The sequence below is a fragment of the Sciurus vulgaris genome, assembly GCF_902686455.1.
Source record: "Sciurus vulgaris genome assembly, chromosome: 16".
Taxonomy (NCBI): Eukaryota; Metazoa; Chordata; class Mammalia; order Rodentia; family Sciuridae; genus Sciurus; species Sciurus vulgaris.
Window position 1 is genome coordinate 46,040,327 of NC_136477.1, and position 20,890 is coordinate 46,061,216.

General features: G+C 34.2%; 1 protein-coding gene across 10 annotated transcripts in view; it reads left to right on the top strand.

Moving 5' to 3' along the window:
- Positions 1-20,890, top strand: part of TBC1D5 (TBC1 domain family member 5) — a 578,936-nt gene that overhangs the window by 487,816 nt on the left and 70,230 nt on the right. For all 10 annotated transcript variants that reach the window (XM_079115504.1, XM_079115505.1, XM_079115503.1 and 7 more), the window contains one exon: positions 5,611-5,696. In XM_079115504.1, the coding sequence (XP_078971630.1) occupies positions 5,611-5,696 (86 nt within the window). The remainder of the gene's footprint in view (positions 1-5,610; positions 5,697-20,890) is intronic.

Below are 20,890 nucleotides of genomic sequence, written 5' to 3' on the forward strand. Positions count from 1 at the left end.
TCATCCTTATCTTTTTTGGATAATTATCGCTATTTCAGGCTGTTCTTTGTTTCAGGTTTAAAATACTTTAGTTTTTTTATTTATTTCTTTAAGTAATTGGCAGTGTTTGTTTTCTATAAAACTACAAGAAGAGAAAAATTCTGTTTGCTTGGCACTAACAAGATAATTATTTTAGGGAGAATTTTTGCTCTCCAGCTCCAGTTCACTCGTGCCATGGCATCCCTGCACTTGGAAGCATTTAGGTTATCTCATTTCAGTTACAGCGTATGAAACTAACTCCTCTTCCATGGCTGAGGTTTGCCCACCTGTCTCCCCTAAAACACCTGCAACATATGTTTGCATAACCCTGTAATGCTTTGCCTTTGGGGTCCTGAGAAATTCCCCCAGAGCTTTTTGCTTATAAACAGCTGAGCAATTCGTTTTTCTAATGATGGTTGCTTTTCCCCCAGCATTGAGGCAATAACATATTCACTAAAGTAAGGGTCTCATTTTTCATCAAAGAAGAATAGTCAACATATTTTTACAGTTCTGTTTCTCCTTTTGAGCCTTATTTTCCCCCCTTTTCTCATCTGACATGCTATAAAAATTAAGGGCTAGTAGCAAGATATTAGGGAAAAGAAAACTAAGTAATTTATTTGTCAGATATTTTCTTCATGCTAAACACATTACTCTGCAAATATAAATAGTCTTTTCTATTAAGTACTCAAAGAACTTTGTCATTTTAACTCAAAGTAAAAATAATGACCAATAAATTATAAAATGATAATTTGGACTTATTTCAGGAAATCATTGATAATTATAATCTCATAAACTGGCAAATACTGCATTAATAGCATGGTATGATTGTATACCTTTTTAAAAATTTGTAAATGCATGCCCTCCTAATTCAGAGAAATCTGACAGCCTTTTCCCCCATATATGAGATCCAGTGTGCATGATTTATTTTCTAAATATGTTTTTTGCTTTAAAAATGTATGGCAAATTTATGATTATCAGAAATGGAAAACATCACTCTCTGCCCTTTTGAAATGCTGTATTTTAGGTTGTCAGTGCTCACTGATATCAGTATGACTATAGCTTCTTTTTCATAGTGTTTTTATCAAGTGCCTGGCACTGTGCTGTGCTTTAGATTTTTATTCTGTCATTTAATCCTTGGTACAGTTTTGCAGATGATAAAAGTAGATCTAGGAATGTAATTAACCCCTCCCAGTCACTCAGCTGATAATGGTGGAGCATGAGTCTAAGCCTTAATGACTCCTGATACCTTGCATCACCCACCAGGCACCCTGTCCCTCTAAAGCAGATGAGCAATGTTATGTCTACTCCAGTGCTTTTGTTTTCAATATAAATTTTAACATGGCATCATCTCTTACCAATACCTTAATACATGAAGATCAGTATCTTTTCCTCTCCTCTTTTCAGTTCCATATGTATGCATAAATAGGCAACTCTTTGAACAATCCTGTGCTATTCAAAGAAGGATGAATATTTTAGGTTCCTTTCCTTCTGAAATTTCTGTATGTAGATTTAAAAGAAGATTATCTTCAAATGAAGTACAGGAGTTGGCCTCAATCCAGGAAGTACTGTTCATAAAGACCTTTTTGGGTGAGTTGGATTTCACCAGTCTCAGAACAAGGAATACCATCATATACCATCTTGTAATTAATTGTACTTCTTTCAGCATCCTATAGTTAGTTATTCTTACTGTGAATTAGCACTTGAATATTTTACAGTACCATAACAAAGTGAGTTTGAACTTAAAATATTGAAATGTTGCCCTCAAAACTTTTAAGATGCTCCCCAAGATCCACTCTGTTCATGCCAGGAATTGGGTTTTGCAGCACTCTTTTATTGGCATAAAATACGATGCTGGAGAGAAGCCAAGATTAATGGCTACTCAGGAGGCTGAGGCAGGAGGATCACAAGTTTCAAGCCAGCCTCAGCAACTTAGCCAGGCCCTTTCTCAGAAACAGAATTATTAAAAAGGGCTAAAGATTTAACTGAGTGGAAGAGTGTTTGCCTAGCATGTGTGAAGCTCTAGGTTCAATCCCCAGTACCACAAATACTACTAAAAATAATAATAAAATGCTAATGAGGAAGCTTTCAAAAGAAGAACTCTAACAACTTTAATGGAGATGAATTGAATATTTGGGAAGTTATCTTGCTGAAGTCTTTCTAGAAGACCTGCCTCAAGCCCATCATGTCTGGTCTAGGAAAGGCGTGGTAACCTTCAGTGGGGTGTGAAGTTATCATTTCTGCATTCGTATGTATGGTGATGTAGATGTTCCATGTCATAGCTTATGATTTCTTTTCTTCTATAGACAGACCAATACAAATTCTGTAAGATAACTATTACCATTTTGTTACCTTTCTTCCAAAGGAAAATTCACCAAAACAAAAACATTCTTTAAAAATGTACATTGGTTTGGAAATGTTTATTGTGGCCAGAAATTCTGACTGTGAAAATGGGTTTAAAAAGACATGATATTGGGCTGGGGTTGTAGCTCTATGATAGAGTGCTTGCCTAGCATGGTGAGACACTGGGTTCCATCCTCGGCACCACATAAAAAAGAATAAATAAAAACAAAAGTTAAATTATTTTAAAAACATATTAAAGATGTAAATGTGTTTTTCACAATGAGAAATTACTGCTCTTTTGTGGGAACTGGTCTTCCTAACATATGTATGTGGAATTCTAATGACTCATATTTTAGAGGAAAATTTCAGATCTTTAAAGATTAGAAAGAAAAACTGTTAAATTTTAAAATTTTATTTGAAAAAATCCTTTAAAATAAGAAAAGTAAGGACCTCCTTACTTTTAAAAATATTTCAAGCTGCGTAAAGTTAAAATTTTGTTCATCTAATCTCATCCCCCTAAGGAAACATTTTCATTTGGTACATAATCCCAGTTGTCTATCCATTTACCTACATGTATTCATTTATATATGTATTCTTAACAATTATTTGAACTTATTTTAATTTTTTTGTTCGTGTGAGAAGGTATTCCAAAATTTCTTGACTTTTTAGAACCTTATTCATAAATGATAAAGCCATCAATTAAAAAAAAGACTTGTAGGTAATTTGAAGAACCATCAGTGATGAATCTCAATGCTTAAAAGTATTCATACCCTTTTTATTGTTCATGTCCTTGTGTTGATTTTTACAACTAGTGTGGTTTCTTGATACTTCAGACATTTAACTGTATTGACCAATACAGTAGTCACAAAACACTTGTGACTTACTGTATTTGAAGTGGTTATAGTCAAAACTGAGATCTGCTTTAAGTGTAAAATACACACTAGATTTCAAAGCCTTTGTACAAACAAAAGAATGTGAAGTATCTCATTAATAAAGTTTTATAGTGATCACGTGGTGATGTTTTTAACATACCTAATTAAGTACTGCATTTAATTTCACCTGTTCCCTTTTTCTTTTTTTCAGTGTGGCTGCTATAAAATTTTAAATTACAAATGAAGTTTGTATAACCCACATTATATTTATGTGGAATAGTGCTGGTCTAGATTATCTATATATATGTAGATTTATGTTTTAGAAATAACATCTTCTCTCAACAGAAAACTGTATTAAATAACTTTCAACAGTAACTCTGATTTTATTTTTTCACATTTCATATGCTGTTTTCAGCATCATCTTTTGATTCTTTCTGTTGTTGTTTCCAGTACAGTGGTGCTTTACCTCTCCCTTTCCTACCAGTATTCTCCTGGGATTTTAAATAGGTCTCTGTGAAAGCAATACTTGAGCTTCATTCATATGTTCAAGTTAAATTACTATTCCTAATAATCACTTTAAGTGCTTAGGTGGATCAACACTTCCTGTCTTGAATTGCTTGTTTTTTCTTCATAAAGATGTTAAAAAAAAAAAAAAAAAAAAACTGCCCCATGCAATTCCTTCTTTATTTTCATGCAAAAAGTAGCATAATCCTTTATTAGTTTGTTGGACATTAGAGAAGAAAAGCTTTTTATATTAGTAAAAATAAAATGTATTTCCAGGTACTGAGAATAAAGAGTAGAATTAGTCATGCATGATTGTCCTTATAAGTTAATTTTTAAAATAAATCACGAATGCACTGTCAGTTTGCCAGTGGCTTTAACCTCTGTTTTATTTTCCCATTATACTTGGGTCCAGGTTGTCATCAGTTACCATGAGGAAACCTATGTAATTCCTAGAGAGAGAAAAGTTGCACTGTTAGATTTAATAGTATGGTAGTCATGGAAGCATCAGTTATCTTCATCAAGGCAATTCAGATTTGATTATTATAGAACTGTGTTGAATACCAAACCAGTAGAGTAGTAGCTGGAGCTAAATCAAGGGATTGTCGTTTTTGTCAGATGATTAGGGCTGGCTTGGAAGAGATATGAAAGGGTTGAGCTGTGTAAATATTCTCTTTTCAGCAGAAAAAGAAAAGGTCCATCATGGCCATTAAGATGCAGCTTGTTAGCTTGATGAATTTCAAACTATTTAACCTTAGCAATTACATCCCCCTCTTTTCCCCATGCCTACATGCGAGTATATCAGTGCTTTGGGATTATGTCTCCAAGGCTTGATATCTAAGCATATCAGTAATTTCTATTAAGATAAAATACAGCCTTTCTGTGTCTAGATAGATTTCTCAAAGGACAGAGTATGCTGTGGTTCAAAAACCTAATTATTACATAAATTACATGTTCAGGTAAACATTAGAATACTTTTTCTAAGGTTTTAAAAAATTTTAAAGAAAATGTATGTAATTTTATATTTTAGAGATGATAGTATTTGTTTATACTGTAAATGTTAAGTTTTGTAAAGTAGAAGTATATTTAATTTTTACTTGATACATTTAAATAATTAACACAGTTAAGCAGTAGCAGCACATTTAAATAGGCACACTCAACCTAATGATTCAAGGACATTTCTATGATGTTATAAATAATATTAAATGCCAGACAAGGCATTGTTCTTGCTGCTTTTAAAATGTGCACGGGTCAATTTCCATCAGTCACTTTATTTTTGTCTTTTATTATTTCCAGTACCTGGCATATTTTAAGGACTTATTAAACTCAAAAATAAGAAGAAATTACATAGAAATTGTTAACTTTAAAAGAATCCTTGAATTCTGAAATAACTCATTTATTCTGGATGAAGAAGGACTCAGGGTGCCATCTAGTGGGCATACTTAACATTCTGGCCAACAAAAACTAATGTTTACTTGATCTTCCTTCAAAATGAGTTTTCTCAAGACCTTTAGCACAGTTTGTGCTTGTGTTACATCCCATAGTTTCTCAGTTTTCGTATCATTTTATATCATAAAAGTCATACTTGAAAGTGATCAAAATCATCAAAAATAAATGGAAGAAATGAATCTATTTGAACTATAAGGCAGGCAAAATTAAAAATATGTTAAAGATTTCAGTTTTAATCAGGACTAAGATCAGTTAAGGAAGAATTTGAAAAGTAAAAACAAAATCCAAGCATGCTAATTATTAAACTTCATCATTATATGTAATTTTTTCTTAAGGAATGTAAAAGTGATCATTTCTGTCCTTTTACATGTTACTGAATAATTTAAATAGCTTTATACATTTTTAACTTATTGCTTTTTTTTTCTTTTAGAAAAATCCAAGACCAGTGACTTATCAATTCCATCCCAATCTAGATTATTACAAAGCACGGGGAGCAGACCTTATGAACAAAAGCCGGTAAGTCTCCTTCCTCTGATGACAGCTAAAAATCACAAACATAATCTCAGATGTCATCAGGAAATTTACATATTTGCAGAAATTTATTTTCCAGACTTGAGCATATCAATGGTTAATGTGTATAATGAATCTTCGTTAAATAAATTGTGTAAGGCATAAAAAAATGGTATATTTTTATGTCAGTGGTAAGATGAAAAATTAAATAAATGTAAGAGTACTTTTTATAATTTGAAGTTAGGGAACTTCATTTTTCTAACACTAATAAACCTGAATAAATTGTGCCTACTTGGTATAATCTCTTTCTAGATCCTTGCTGTTGATTGAAAAGAGGCAGTTGTATAATATATTTTTAAATTATTTCAGTAACAAAATTAAAATTGGGTTTCCCAACTGTCTTTAGAACTACACAATAAGCTTATAAATGCATCTTGTGTGTGCATTTGTGATTGCATACATAGAAATTTTAAGGGTCACTGTAGGAATAAAAAACATTAAAATCGTACTTTTTAAAGAAATTAACATTGGCATAAAGGGTTGATGAACAGTTTTGTTCTTTCATAATACCATACTCAAATGTCTCAAGAGTTAACTTGTCAAACCGGAACCATTTCAAATTAGAATGTAATTTCAAAGTTTACTCTGAAAGACTAAAATGTTAGTAATGATAAATGCTGCCTCATTGACCGAACTTTCTTCCTTAAACATTTTTGCCTGTGTTTGCTAGCTTTTCTTCAGTAGAATTCCAACAGCCTAAGTTTACATTTATGGAGTATGTATACCCAGTGTGTTCTGCTTAAGGAGGGTTGAAATACCTGCCACTTAAGAACTCATAGTCCAAGGGGTAAGAAGTTTACAACAAAGTGGCTAAATGTTAAATTTAAAATATGAATCCTGTTGTTGTAACAATAAAAGCAGTGTAATGTTAATATAAAATTACCCAGCCTTGATTGAAATCTGTCCCATATTTTTACACCAATTATAAGACCAGTTCCACAACCCATGAGACTTCTTTGAAGCTTTTCTGTTTGTTCATTTCATCTGAGTCTTGTTTCACAAATAGAAAACTGTTCCTTAATTCAGCAATTTTTTATTGAGTGCCAGATTCTGATTATTTTAGGAATGGGAGATGCCCAGTAAACAAATCATACACAAACCCCTGCCTTCAGGAATCTTATTCTATTTATTTGCTTCAGGATCTCAAGCTCATTTGCCTTTTGTATATTTAAAAGAAAAAAGTATTTTAGGTGTTTTGTGAGATCTTCCTACTGAAGTCCCTTCTTCTCCACTCTCTGCCAAATTAATTTGCACTAAATAGAGAAATATCAGTTTACAGTAGATGTCACACCTCCAGGCAAACCCCTCCAAAAGCTTCCTGTTGCCATTGATGATCCAGTCTTCTTCAGGTGGCCCTTCCCAGTCTTTCTGAATTATCTCCTTCTAGCCTCCCGTTTCTTCCTGCCTATGCCACAGCCTCATTGGCCCTCTGTTTTTGTGCTTGTTTGGGAACTCTGCACTTAACTTTTGCCTCCTACTAGAGCTCTCCTCCCACCCCCATCTTCCCATGCCTCTTCCTGGTTTAGAGCTCTACCCAACTATCTTCTCAAAGAGGCCACTACTGTACCAACCTCCCTGCCTCTCTTCTCCCCATTCAGTATTCTATTGCCCAGTTTTATTTTCTTCATAGCATTCATCACTAACAGAAATTATGTAATTCATTTTTTGATTTATCATGTTTCCCCAATTTTCCCATAAAACCAAAGCCACCTGATGTCAGGCATTTTGTCTTATTCACCACTTCATGGCATCTAGCAGTGCTTAGTAGAGGGAAGACATTTAGCAAATGCTTTATGTATTTTTTTGTTTTTTAATTTTTAACATATTTTTCTCCCAGAGAAAATGGAGTGTACCTTTCCTTTCTCCCCTTCTTGGTTTTATTTTCTTCTGTTTAGCCTGCTCTCCCTGCATTTTTCCTCCACTAAATGTTGGTTCTTTTTTTATATATTTCCTAGTAAGCACATTTCCTTGTTGCCACATTATTTGTACAGTTTATTTGATGGTTGGAAGGAAGGTTTTTCATCATCTCTTGCAATTTTGAAGCTTGAAATTGAGACAAATGAAATTAATTTGTGAAGCAGAAGACATCATAGATAAGTGAGCAAGAAAAGAGTTAATAGATAGTATTGGGAAAACTGGCAAATCTTTGAAAAGATGTCAGTTTTTACCATACACCAAAATAAAATCCAAAGTGCACTCAAGCCAACTTAGAAATAAAATGCAAGTGCCTAAAAGGAATTTAACAGGCATTTCACAGAAAAAGAAATAGGATTAGTCAACAAATATATGAAAAAATGTTCAACATCTCTAGCAATTAGAGTAATACAAATTAAAACTACACCGAGATTTCATCTCACTCCAGAATGGCAATTATCAAGAATAAATGTAAAAATAAATGGTAGTGAGGATATGGGGAAAGGTATACTCATACATTGCTGGTGGGACTGCAAATTGGTGCAGTCACTCTGGAAGGCTGTATGGAGATTCCTCAAAAAACTTGGAATGGAGCCACCATTTGATCCAGTTATCCCACTCTCAGCATGTACCCAAAGGATCAGCATATCACAGTATCGCAGCCACGTCAACGTTTATAGCAGCTCTGTTCACCATACCTAAGCTTTGGAACCAACCAAGGTACCCTTCAACAGATAATGGATAAAGAAAAGGTATATATACACAGGAGAATAATACTCAGTCATAAAGAAGGAGGAAACATGGCATTTGCCAGTAAATGGATAGAACTGGAGACTATCTTGCTAAGTGAAATAAACCAATTCCTAAAAACCAGAGGCCAAATGTTCTCTCTGATATGCAGATGCTAACTCACAATAAGGGGCAGGGTAAGAATAAAAGTTCCCTGGATTAGACAAAAGGGAATGGAGAGGGAATGGAAATAAGAAAGACAGTAGAATGAATTGGACAAAACTGTCCTACATTCATGTATAAATACACAACCAGTGTAACTCCACATTGTGTACATGTGTGTAACATAAAAATGGGAAGTTATACCCCATGTGTGTATAATGAGCCCAAATACATTATCACATATATCTAAAAAGAACAAATTAAAAAATGCAAGTGCATTTCACTGACATTTACTTGGAGAGTTTTTAACCTTAATAGTAATGAGGAAAATTACAAAGGAAATGACTAGGAGATTTCACTATACAACAAATATTTTAAGTAGGTACATTTAAAATAATCTGAATCATATGACAAATAGAAAATTTGGAAAGTATTTGTCGTGGTTGTAACTGGCAAAGTATAAAATCATGAATGTAAGAGGAATATGTGCAGTTCAGTGACAAACACAAGGTCCTGCATCAGTGTCCCTTCTATCTCATGCTGTGCTTTATTGGATCCTCCTTCTGTTCCTCTAAATAGAGGAACTTCTCCCCCAGGCTTCTTTTCCTCCCTACCTGTATTCATTCTCTAGACGACCTCTTCCTGGTTCCTTACTTTACACACTACTTATGACTGAAGGGTCTTTAATTTATGTCTTCAGTTTCACCCTTCCCTTTGAACTTGGGACTCATACATTTCACTACTTGTTCCTCTTGGATGTCCCATATGCACTTCAACTTTAATACTTTCCAGAGTGAACTCTTGATTTTACCCTCACACCCATAAATCCCTTATTCCCCCCGTGTTTCCTATCACAATAAATAGCACCACCCACTCGCCTTAGAATTGTCTTTGACTCCTTTTTCTCTCACATCACACATCAAATCCATCAGCAGATCTGCTTCAGAATACATCCTGAAGCAAATAACTTTTCTGTCTCTCTACTGTACTACCAAGTCATCATATCATTGCTCATCTCACTTCTAGTCTCCTTGCTAGTCTGCTGTTTCCTCTTATAGAGACCTCTCTTCCACCTCACAGCCAAACCAAGGTAAATGCTCAGAGCCTTTCTATGACTTCCTAAAACACTATGACAAAATCCAAAGCCTTTTTGAGGGCCTTCAAGATAGACCTTTGCTGGTGTAGCCTCCTGTTGTCTCCAACCTCATTTTCTACCACTGCTGTGGTGAAGGTCCTTGGGTATCCTTAGTCACCAGTCAAGAGATACAGGCTTGATCATCTTGCCAAACATTTCTTCCACCTTTCTATAGAGGCCTTATAAACATCATATTATTGCCTTGTTTGCCATGGTCTACTCCTTTATCTGTAATGAAAAAAACATTATCACCAGGCAGCCTTTGGTAAAGTCCCTGTTTAACTATTTAAGGCCTAAGTTGCTTTTGCCAGGTTGGCCCCTCAGCCATAATTGACCATGTTGCTACTTTCTTCACTGTTTGTAGGCTATTATAGAGTGGGTGCATTGGATCTGAATAACAAGAAGGGAAGTGGAGATGATCCAGAGAGAATATATTAATTCACGGGGAAAACCCCCAGTAGCAATTGGGAAGTAGAAATTTAGATAAGGGAGTGCAGACACCTGGAAAATAAAGATCTGATACCTGGTACATGTGTGGCAATGGACATCTATTTGTGCTGCATATCCAAATAAGGAACATGGATGCAAAGATAACATGTGATTTCATGGATAAGAATATCTCTAAAAATCAAGAAGCCTGATTTCTCTTCATTACCATGGATTGCCATAATTAAGCCTTTAAAAGCATGTGCCTAGGTATTTTAGTGATACATTTTTCCATTATGTGTATGGATAATATTCTCTGTGCTCTGATTTTCCTGACTTGCATATTTCTTTTTAAAAATGGGAATTGACATTTTCATATTCATTCAACTTTTGAGCTCAGAATGACAATTTAACGCTCAAATCTTGTTCTAGTTTTATCCTTTTAAATGACCATAAATTACTGCTATAAAAAAGTACTCGAATTGTGACCAGTCTTCAGAAAGACCCATATAATTTACTTAAGAATCTCTGACTACTAAAATGCCCAATTGAGTGGTCACTGAACAGAATTTCATATTTTTTAAAGACTGCCTTTGCCTATATTTAGTAGAAGAGTATCTTCCTTATTCCAAAGCACTGACAGATTTTCTGTTTTGAAAATGCCCAGATTTTTTTATTCTATGTAGAGGTGATGAAATTAATAGTAGTTATCAGTAGTAACTGAAGAGCACATGTCACTAGTGTTACCTTTTTACAGGCAGTACAACTACAGGTCTTTTAACTTGCTTGAGCAATTGCAAATCACCAAAGTTGGGTGTTTCATTTGATTGAATTAGGCCTTAATAGAGATTTAAGAAACTAATCTTGGTTCCCTTATCTCTAAAACACCAGATCAGCAATAGAATTTCTTCTGCTAACCTACCCTCCGTTCCTCTGCCCACTGCCAAAATTTAGTTTAAATGACTTGTTTGATTCTTTTGATAAGAGTTCAGAATTCTAATTTCAGCAGGAATATCCGCTACAAAATGGGATCTAAGAGGAAGCCAGGTTCCAGAGATGGGATGCCCTAAATTCCTCAGCTAGATTCCTTGTTTCTATGGAATAATGGCATCTGTTCTTACCTCAGGAATACCTAGAGGCTCTTAATTGTCCATCTGTCGTAGGGATTAGGATCTGACACTCATGAGTGTGCCTCCCTGGGCCTGGCCTAATCAGAATGACCTGAAAACCTGGAGGTTCCCAGGAAGCTCAAAGATTCTTCCAATACTTGTAATCTTACACTAGAATATGAGCTCTAGGAGAACAGGGACCACCTTTTTTGTAGTGTTTTCCTAGTACCTGGCACAGAGAAAAAAAATTCAAGGGTCTGTAAAATGAACTGACATGTCTGACATTGTGACTTGTATGAGCCTGAACATATTTGATATCAGGATCTGGTCCTTAAAATACAGATCTTAAGTATTTGGTCTGATTTTTGATATTTGCATATGTCTATGTAATAATTACCATCCAAATCATACATCTAGAATGAATATTTCTTTTGTCCCATATATTTCCTTCATATTCCCAGGGCTTGCTTAAGCTCAATACCTGACACTGTTGAAGTAAATAGATATTTATTTTAATGTCTTGGATAAATAAATACTGTCTTGAATCCTAAAAGGTATTATAAGATTCTGTAGGACAATTCCAGTTTAGATGGTCCTCAAGATTTTTAAATTAGGCTTTACTATACTTCCATAATGACTGCATTTTTCAGAGATTCTATTGCTAAATTATGGTAAAGAAATAATGTGCTAATGTTCACAAAACCTAGGAGCCATGGTTATCAGTATTGGCAATTAATGGGCTAATCATAGTTTCAGGGGACACTGATGACTAGAATTTTGTGATGTTTTTGTGTTCAAATATCTAAGCATTTGTGCTATATAAACACATCTATATCTGAAATGCTCTTCAATATTATAGCAAAGAGAATTGTTAGTTCTTAATCAATTTAGATAAAATACTAAAATTATCACCTGTCCAGTCTAATCTTTTTTTCATTTAAAAAATAGGTATAATTTGCATATAATATACAGATCTTAAGCATTCAGTCTGATGAGTTTTGATATTTATATATACCTTTGTAACTTGTAACTACCATCCAGAATAATACATCTGAAAATGAACTCTTTTTTTTTTTTTTTTTTCGGCTGCAAAATTACTTCATATCCATTTACGGTCATTTCTAACTCTTCATCCTGAGGCAGCTACTTTCTGATTTCTATCACCATATGTTTTCCTGTTCTTGAACTTCACTTAAATGGAATCATACAGTAGGTACTCTTTTTGGCTTAAGTGTATTTCACTCTTCATAATGTTTTTGAGATTCATTCATATTATTGCATATATCAGTAGTTGATTTCTTTAGAGTCATTAGTCAGGTTTCCATTACTGTGACAAACTACCAGATAAAATCAATTTGAAGAAGGAGAGATTTATTTTGGATCATATTCTCAGCAATTTCAGTCCGTGGTCACGTGGCCCTATTGTTTCTGGGCCTGAGATGAGGCATAACTTCATGGAGAGATGACATGGTAAAACAAAGCTGCTTGTCTCATGAAAAGCGAGGAAGACAGAAAAAGGAAGGGGCTAGGGACAAAATATACCCTTTGAAAGTATGCTCCTAGTGACCAACCTCTTCCAACTAGACTCCACCTCCTACACTTTCCACCACTTCCCAATAATACCGCCAAATGGGGACCAAGCCTTTAACACATGAGCCTTTGGAGGACATTCCATATCTAAACTATAAGAGAGTGTTGAATAGTATTCTATTATATGAATATGCTACAGTTTGTCATCTCTCTTGATGGTTGTTGGGTTATTCTTGGTTTGGAGTACTATGGATCAGGCTGTTGTGAATATTCCACAGAGATATTTTGATGTTGTTCATTGCTGATAATATATTTTTATTTCTCTTAGATAAATACTTAGAAATTACATTGCTATATTATTGGATAGATGTATGTTTACCGTACAAGAAACTAGCAAACTGTTTTACAGAGTAATTATACTTTTTCCCACTCACGTAAGGGTTTCATTTGCTCCACATCTTTGCCAGCCTTTGCGAAGGTCAGTCATTTTTATTTTATCCATTCAACTTGCACGAAATGGTATCTCATTGTAGTTTAATTTGCATTTTCCTAGTTACTAAGGATGTTGATCATCTTTTCACAGCAAAATGATGATTTGTATCTCTTCTTTTATGAAGTTGTTTAAGCAGTTTGCCCATTTTAAAATGGGTTATCTTTTTCTTAACTTATAGGAATTATTTCTATTTTTGGGTAGAAATCTTTGTGAGATGTATGTATTACAGATATTATCCCCCAGTGTGTGGCTTCCCTATTCACTTCTTTGATCAATGGAAAATTTCAGTTTTGATTAGGTTTATTTCATGTTTGTTTCATGTCATGTTTCCTACGTTAGCATCTATTGTATGGATTCCCCAAGACCACCAATCAAGTTCAGTGACAGTAGAACTCACAGAACTCAGAGAAAGCTGTTATTTTCATGTTACAGTATATTACAATGAAAGAATGTAAATTAAAATCAGTAGAAGGAAGTTTAGAATTTTTGAGAAACAAATACAAACTTTCAATTTTTCTTTTCCAGTGGAGTGATTAATTCTCCTAGCAACAACCGGTGACAGCATATGGAAAGTGTTGCCAGCAAAGAAAGCTTACCTACCCCTTGGAGCACCCTGTTTTTATTGGGGTGTCAGTCATGCAGGCACGGAGTACTCTTGTGACTAACTATAGTTACTCAATTTCCATCACTCCAGAGGTCAAATCAATATGGAGTGTGCCCAAGCCCAAGTGAACAAAAACAGGTGTTCGCCATAAATCCTACTGTTAACATAAACCATTTGTGTAGCCCAAGGACCAGGTATTCAGAGACACTCTCGTCAGGCAGGAAGCTTAGAGATTATTATCCAAGAATCAGATAGAGGCCGGTCCTAAATACCTGAGTATGTGAAGGATTTGGGCAGCCAAGATAATCCTTTATTGCAAAGATTCCCATATCCTTCTAGAAATTATATGGTACTATATACAGTACTAGACTTGTATTCAAATCTGATACACCCCAAATTTATTTGTGTGTGTGAAGTGAGGTAAAGGGTAAGGTTCTTCTTTATCCATTTAGGTATCCAACTGTTTAGCAACATTTATTTAAGTCTTTACTTTCCTCATTAGATTCTTGGTTGAAAATCCATTGGACACGTGTGTGTGTGTGTGTGTGTGTGTGTGTGTGTGTGTCTTTATTTCTGGTTTAGCTATATTTTTCATCTAACAACTGGCTTATTGATATAGATTTTTAGCAAGTCTTCATTTTAGGTAGTCTGGGTATTACAACTTTGTTCTTTTTAATTATTTTGACTATTCTACAATCTTTGCATTTCCAGATAAAATTTACAATTAATTAAATTTTGAAAATAATTAATGTTTGGAATTCCATAATTGGAATTTTAATTATAATTACACTGAATGTATATGGATCATTTTGGAAAAAACTGTCTTAACATCATTGAATTATCTAATCCAGGAACATGGACTATCTTTTCATTTGCTAGGTCTTCAACATCTAAGCAGTATTTTGTAGTTTTCAGTATAAAGGTCTTATAGATTTTATTTTTTAATTAAGAGAAAATAAATTTTTCTATATCTAATCTGTTCTTTCCTATGCCTGCATTTTAAAAACATGACTTTTCTTTTGTGGATTCACCTGTTTCTTTACATCTTATTGATTTTCATACTCCTGCCTTAAAACTCCTAGTTAGTTATTGATATATGTTTTCCTACAATCTTTCATTGTTTTTCTATTATGGAAATATGTAGTGATTCCCAAAGTGAGAAAAGAGAGGTGAAAAGAGAAAATCTTCCTCCAAAAAGTGAATGTCTCAGAATGTCTTCCATTCTGATGTATACTCCTAGGCCAGAGAATCCCCGACTCCCGAAGACTCTGCTAGTTTGAACCATGGTTACTTATTGGAATGATTCTTATTTCTCAGGTACATCAAGCCAGAAGACAAATTCATTGAAAACTCTAGAAATAGAAACCTCAATGTTTATTCCTATAGATGTGTCTTGAGAAGTTTATGAACCAATAATTTAAATTGTGTTCAAATCCAATTAGGTAAGCTCCACAGCCTGGCTTATATCCTCCCACTTATCAGTGCCAACCTTTTATTCTTACTAGGCGCTACTCTTTCTCCTTTGCATCACAATGAAAAAAATGTACCTACCACACAAAAGAATTGTAGTCTAACATAAAGGAAAGTTTTCTTTGAAACTCAAACTCCTAAGGAATAAGTAATGGCAAGTTAACTTTTATCACTTAGTTTTAATAGAAGACTATAGAATCTAGTTCCTTGAGATATGGAGTGAGTTCATTTTCTAAGAAAACAAACCTTACAATATGGCAAGCAAATCAGAACTGGATATAGATTTCTTTTATTGAGGTAAATTTAACACACCTATCTTCAAAGTTACAGAATTAAGAAAACTGGAAATAATTCATTTTATAGAATTCAGAAACTTCAACTTACAGAATTTTAAGAACATTAAAAATTAGCTTAGATGTTAGAATTATCTTGAAAGGTGTTATGAATATAAACGTAGAATTACCTGGAGAAGTATTAGGCGGCAAGTCTGACAAATATAAATTTCCAAATAGGTCGTTATGTAGAATAATGGAAAAAATGAATATAAGCCACAATCCACTCAGAGTAGTTCAATAATGACAGAATGGGAATACACAGGGGTGTGAAGAAGGTATCATTTCTGTCCCAAAATCAAGTTGTGTGTGTACTTTTTCCATGTACACTACTCTTTTCACATAAGAAAATGATTTTAAAATAAATTGCTTTTATGCTAGAAGAAAGTATAGGTAGAATGATATGAGAAAATAAAGGGAAGAGAATAGAGAGGTAAGATTTTGGAAGATAAGGAGGAGGGGGGAAATGAACAGAACAGAAACTCATAGTACAATTAAAGAGACAGGGCAAGCAGGTAGGCCCTAAGTTTGGAAATAGGATTGGCCACATTCTTGAAGGTCCAAGACTTGTGAATATGCCTCTTATTTTGTCCTATCATCTGGATGGTATATGAATGTGGTAGTAGATACCATTTGGTACCACAGAACATAAACTCTTGGAGTTAGATGGGGCTTTCATTTAATCCTGTCTTTCACTCATGCCAGAACTGGAAGTCTATGTGTCTAAAGATGATTTCCCAATCTCTAGTTATACAGTTCCAGGATTAGGACACGTCCTATTTTAAATGGGATCCAGTCCATCACTGGAATTTCTTACATCATAGCTTTTGTAAGTCTCTTTTGTAATTTATGTGATTTACCTCGTTTTTTTTAAAGCCACACCCAGATGGCAGCCTTCACAGTATTGGAGGACGCCATGACCCCAGGTTTCTCAGCCATTTCTCCTCCAGCTTAATTTTCAACCTCCCTGCTATTCTCTCCATTTTATACAGAACTCACTTCTCCCTGAAATTGACATATCACCAAAAGTTGACTGTCATAGTTGTATATTATCTCCTACTATGTGGGTACTCATCTAAGTATTAATGAAGCCCAAGAATCCTAATTTTCTTCAACATCATTACTGTGGGCTCGTAATCTTGTCAACCAAACCAAAAATGTTAATGTTTGGGAATTTTTGATATTTTAAAATTTGGACTCATGTTTAGTCTGTGCTATCATACTCTATATGTGATAGGTAGGTGTGGTAAGTTTCAGAATAATCACATGAGCTTTTTCTTACCTTTGTTAATTTTTTCTGCTAAATTTGTCTTTCATTCTAACCTGTTATTTTAAATTTTGATTCTTTTGTCTAATGAACTGGGTTTGTCTGCCGCCGTTAGTATGAAATTAAATTACCATCCAGGTGTAATGGCCCATAGTCCTCTATTCCTTGCTACTAGAAAGACTGAGGTGGGAGGATCATGAGTTCGAGTCCAGCCTGGGCAACATAGCAAGACTATGTAAAAAAAAAAAAAAAAAAAAGTTAATTACATAATCACAAAACTGTAGAATTTTCTATCTTAAAGGGATCTAAAATATCATAAAAGTTTTTCCCCTTTTTTTAGGGATTAAGAAACTTAGGTGCTGACAGGGTAAATAATTCTATTGTTACACAACTTGTTAACAGAAATTATGATCTAAAAATGAACTGGTGAGCAAGTCTATGAACCAAGTCTAAAACACGTATCATTACCAGGAACCCTCATTGAATTGTGGGATTCAATTGCTCAGCTGTAAAGATGCATGCATTTTTCTCTTTTATATCCATATATACTGGTGTTACTTTGACACAGTCTAACAAACCTTAAGCACTGTCAGCTGTGAAGTAAAGTTGCCTTGGAATGATTTGTTTCTATTGAACTGTACTGGCCACCTATCATAAACTACATCTAGTTCCAAGTAATTAATAAAAATATTTGTATTAAATTAACCTGTTTTCTAATTTGTTATTTTTATAGTCCTTTTGAAAAATTACAGTATTTTCCAACTTCCATTTTTTTCCATTTTTTTGATATTCAATAAAATAAAATGGGTGATATATTTAAACACAAATCTAACCACTTGAAATTTTATAATGTACCTGAATAATAATTTGTCATCCTATTAAAATAGGGGAGGAAAACCCTTTTGTTCTAATGCTAGATTGTGGTGCAAATATATATCTTTGAATGCTTTTATTGGAAAGAAGAGAAAATGAAGAATGAATAAGTGAATGAATGAATGAATGAACAAACCAAGCATTCAACATAGAGAACACAAAGAATAAAATAACAAGAAAAATGAAAATTAGAATACTGAGAAAAAAATAATTGAAAATAAGTTGAAAACTGACAGACACAGATAAGCATTGAAACAAAATTGTATTACAGAAAGTAAAATAAATATTGGCTATGTAATAATATATCTAAAAAATAAATCTGTAAGTAGAAAGAAGATAAACCAAGATGATGTTGAGATTTGGATAGCAGAAGATAAAAGGTTGTGACTAGGTGATAATTTTTTTTAAAGTTTCAGAGGTTTTAAAAGTTAAAACAGTTCATGACTCTGGCATTTAAGAAGATACTAGAGACCCTTGAGCTGTCAGTGGAGTCCTCACTCACAGAAAGCTACACTGCAAGAGATTAAGAGGGTAGCAGGATAGTGAGAGGCTGGGAAGGCTGGGAAGAGCGAGCCGTAGGGATCCATGTTCATAGTTTCGGAAAATGAACAAAAACTGTTCAACAATGAAGTCAGGTGTGAATTGAGTTATGGTACAGGTATTTTGAAGAATTTCTTAGGTCTTCAGAAAATGCCTCTGTTGCCACTGACTTAACTTGCTAAGTTAGGTGGAACCAAAAGTAAGTTCTTGGCACAATTTTAAAACAATCTCTTCCATGTTGTACTGTTCAGGCTTTTTCGAATTTTTTTTTATTTTTTTTAGTGTAAATGGACACAGTATCTTTATTTAATTCATTTATTTTTATGTAGTGCTGAGGATTGAACCCAGTGCCTTTATATGTGCTAGGTAAGCGCTCTACCACTGAGCTACAACCCCAGCCCTGTTGTACTGTTTTTGATAATAGTAAGTAGACAATAGTAATGAAAGATTTGATTATACAGAATGACTCAATAGATTCAATACTAAATGTCTTGTTAACTCCAAATTCCCCTTGCTATTTATTGCATCACTACACATTGCACTGTCTTTAATCCAGTTCAATCCCAGCTGTCCCATCAGATCTCCAACAACTGCATTAATTGTCACATGATTTAATAGTACTCATCCCAGCCACTAATACTTGTTAGAAGCTGTTCATTATTTCATGTGCAGAATGCTTCTACTTGTATTTCAGATCTAAATTAGTTAACTTTGACATTAAAAACTTTCTTACCTGAAAAAAACAAACCATGGACAGCAAGCTTTCCATAGAAGTACACAATTTACAACTGTTTATATCTGGAAAACATAGAGTCACCTTTAATAGTCATTTTGAAAAGAAAACATGCTTCTGGAAGCTCTGGGTAATGGATGAGTGGGAGAGGGATTAAAAACAAAAAAAAAAATGTTCAGAAAAGGAAAACAGCGCGCATCTCCTTCTAAGAGCTATTCAGATGAAAAATTACTCGGCATGAGCTTGATCTATATGTTTTTCATGGTTATTAGTAGTAATGAAGATGCATTAACCATATTCTCTTGATAATGCACTAGCTGTTTCTTAGTACTTTTATCAACATATAAATTTTACAACTGGCAGTATGGGATTTTGACTAGTACATTTTTGTTTATAAAAAAGGGTAACAACATTATAACTTCTTCATAGCTATGAATCACGAATCTTGACTTGCAACAAGTAAAACTGAAATGCAGCAGAAGTTCAATATCATGATGGGTCCTCTTTCTACTACCACTCCCAAGAAATGGGAGTATATCCAGGCTACGGAGTGAAATACTTAATCTAGAATTCATGCATTCTTCTTATTTCATTCATTCATTTTTCTCAGGAAGCATGTATTGAGATCCTTCTGTAGAATCTGTAAATTGGCAGTGCCCTACTTCATTAGGAGGCAACTGAAAATTGGAAAATAAATGGTGCCTAAGCACTGTGTATCCTTTTCTCCTTGAGGAAGCATTATTTTTCATAGTTTTCAGAAAGACATTAAATATCTCAATTCTTTAAAGGTAAAACTTTTTACAAAAAGAACCTTTCTAGTTTTTCCACACTTCATTGAGTTATAAATGAATTTGTCTTTCATTCATAAAGCTGAATTCCAGGTTTTAAATTTGATTTGTCCTTTACAGAAGGAAGAAGCATAGTATTCTTTCCTCTTTGTTGCAGTTATATGGATCCATTCCTATCCAGAGTGAATGTAGTAATGCCAAGGATATAGCTGACATATAAAAAAGTAGAATTACTATGTGTATGCTGCCAGGTATATCTGAGAGAAGGAAGTGACAGTAAAATACAACTGCAACTAAAAAAAATGAAATCTTTTGCACCTTTGTGAAGAAAAAAAACATACTTCTATTAATGACGAGCAGTAAAAATAAAAACTTTTGCTGAGCACAGTGGGACACACCTATAATCCAGTCACTCAGAAGACTGGAGAGTTCAAGGCCAGCCTCAGCAACTTAGCAAGACCCTGTCTCGAAAAATAAAAAGACCTAGGGACAGAGCTCAGTGGTAGAATGACCCTGGGTTCAATCCCTGGTACTGGGGTAGAGAGTTGGGGATGCGGGGGCTTTGGTATTGTCATGGAGTTAGGCTACTTCCAACAATAAAAATAATTTGTAATCATAACTGGTCTTCAAGATGATTACTCTGAGAGATACTGCAAGATCATGAATCAACAGGAAGTAATTGATCATTTGACAATTTTGTTTGGTGCCTTTTATTTGCCGGGACAGTTACAAGGAAGATGCTAGCAAACCATAGGAGCCAAGAAAGTCAGAGGGAAGGGAGTGGTTAGGAAGTTGATAGCTGATATTGGTAGAGTAGAACAAGAATGAACCTTTAGATCTGCAATACCGAAGTCATGGTGATCTTGAATGGTTTTAGGACAATAGCAAAGAGGCCACCATCAGAGCTTAATGGACCAAAGACTTCAGAAGTAGCATATGAAGATACCCTGAAAAAACATGACTGGGGAAAGAAATGGGATGATAACTAGATAGGAATGAGAGATGAAAGGAGAAACTGTATACACCCATACACAC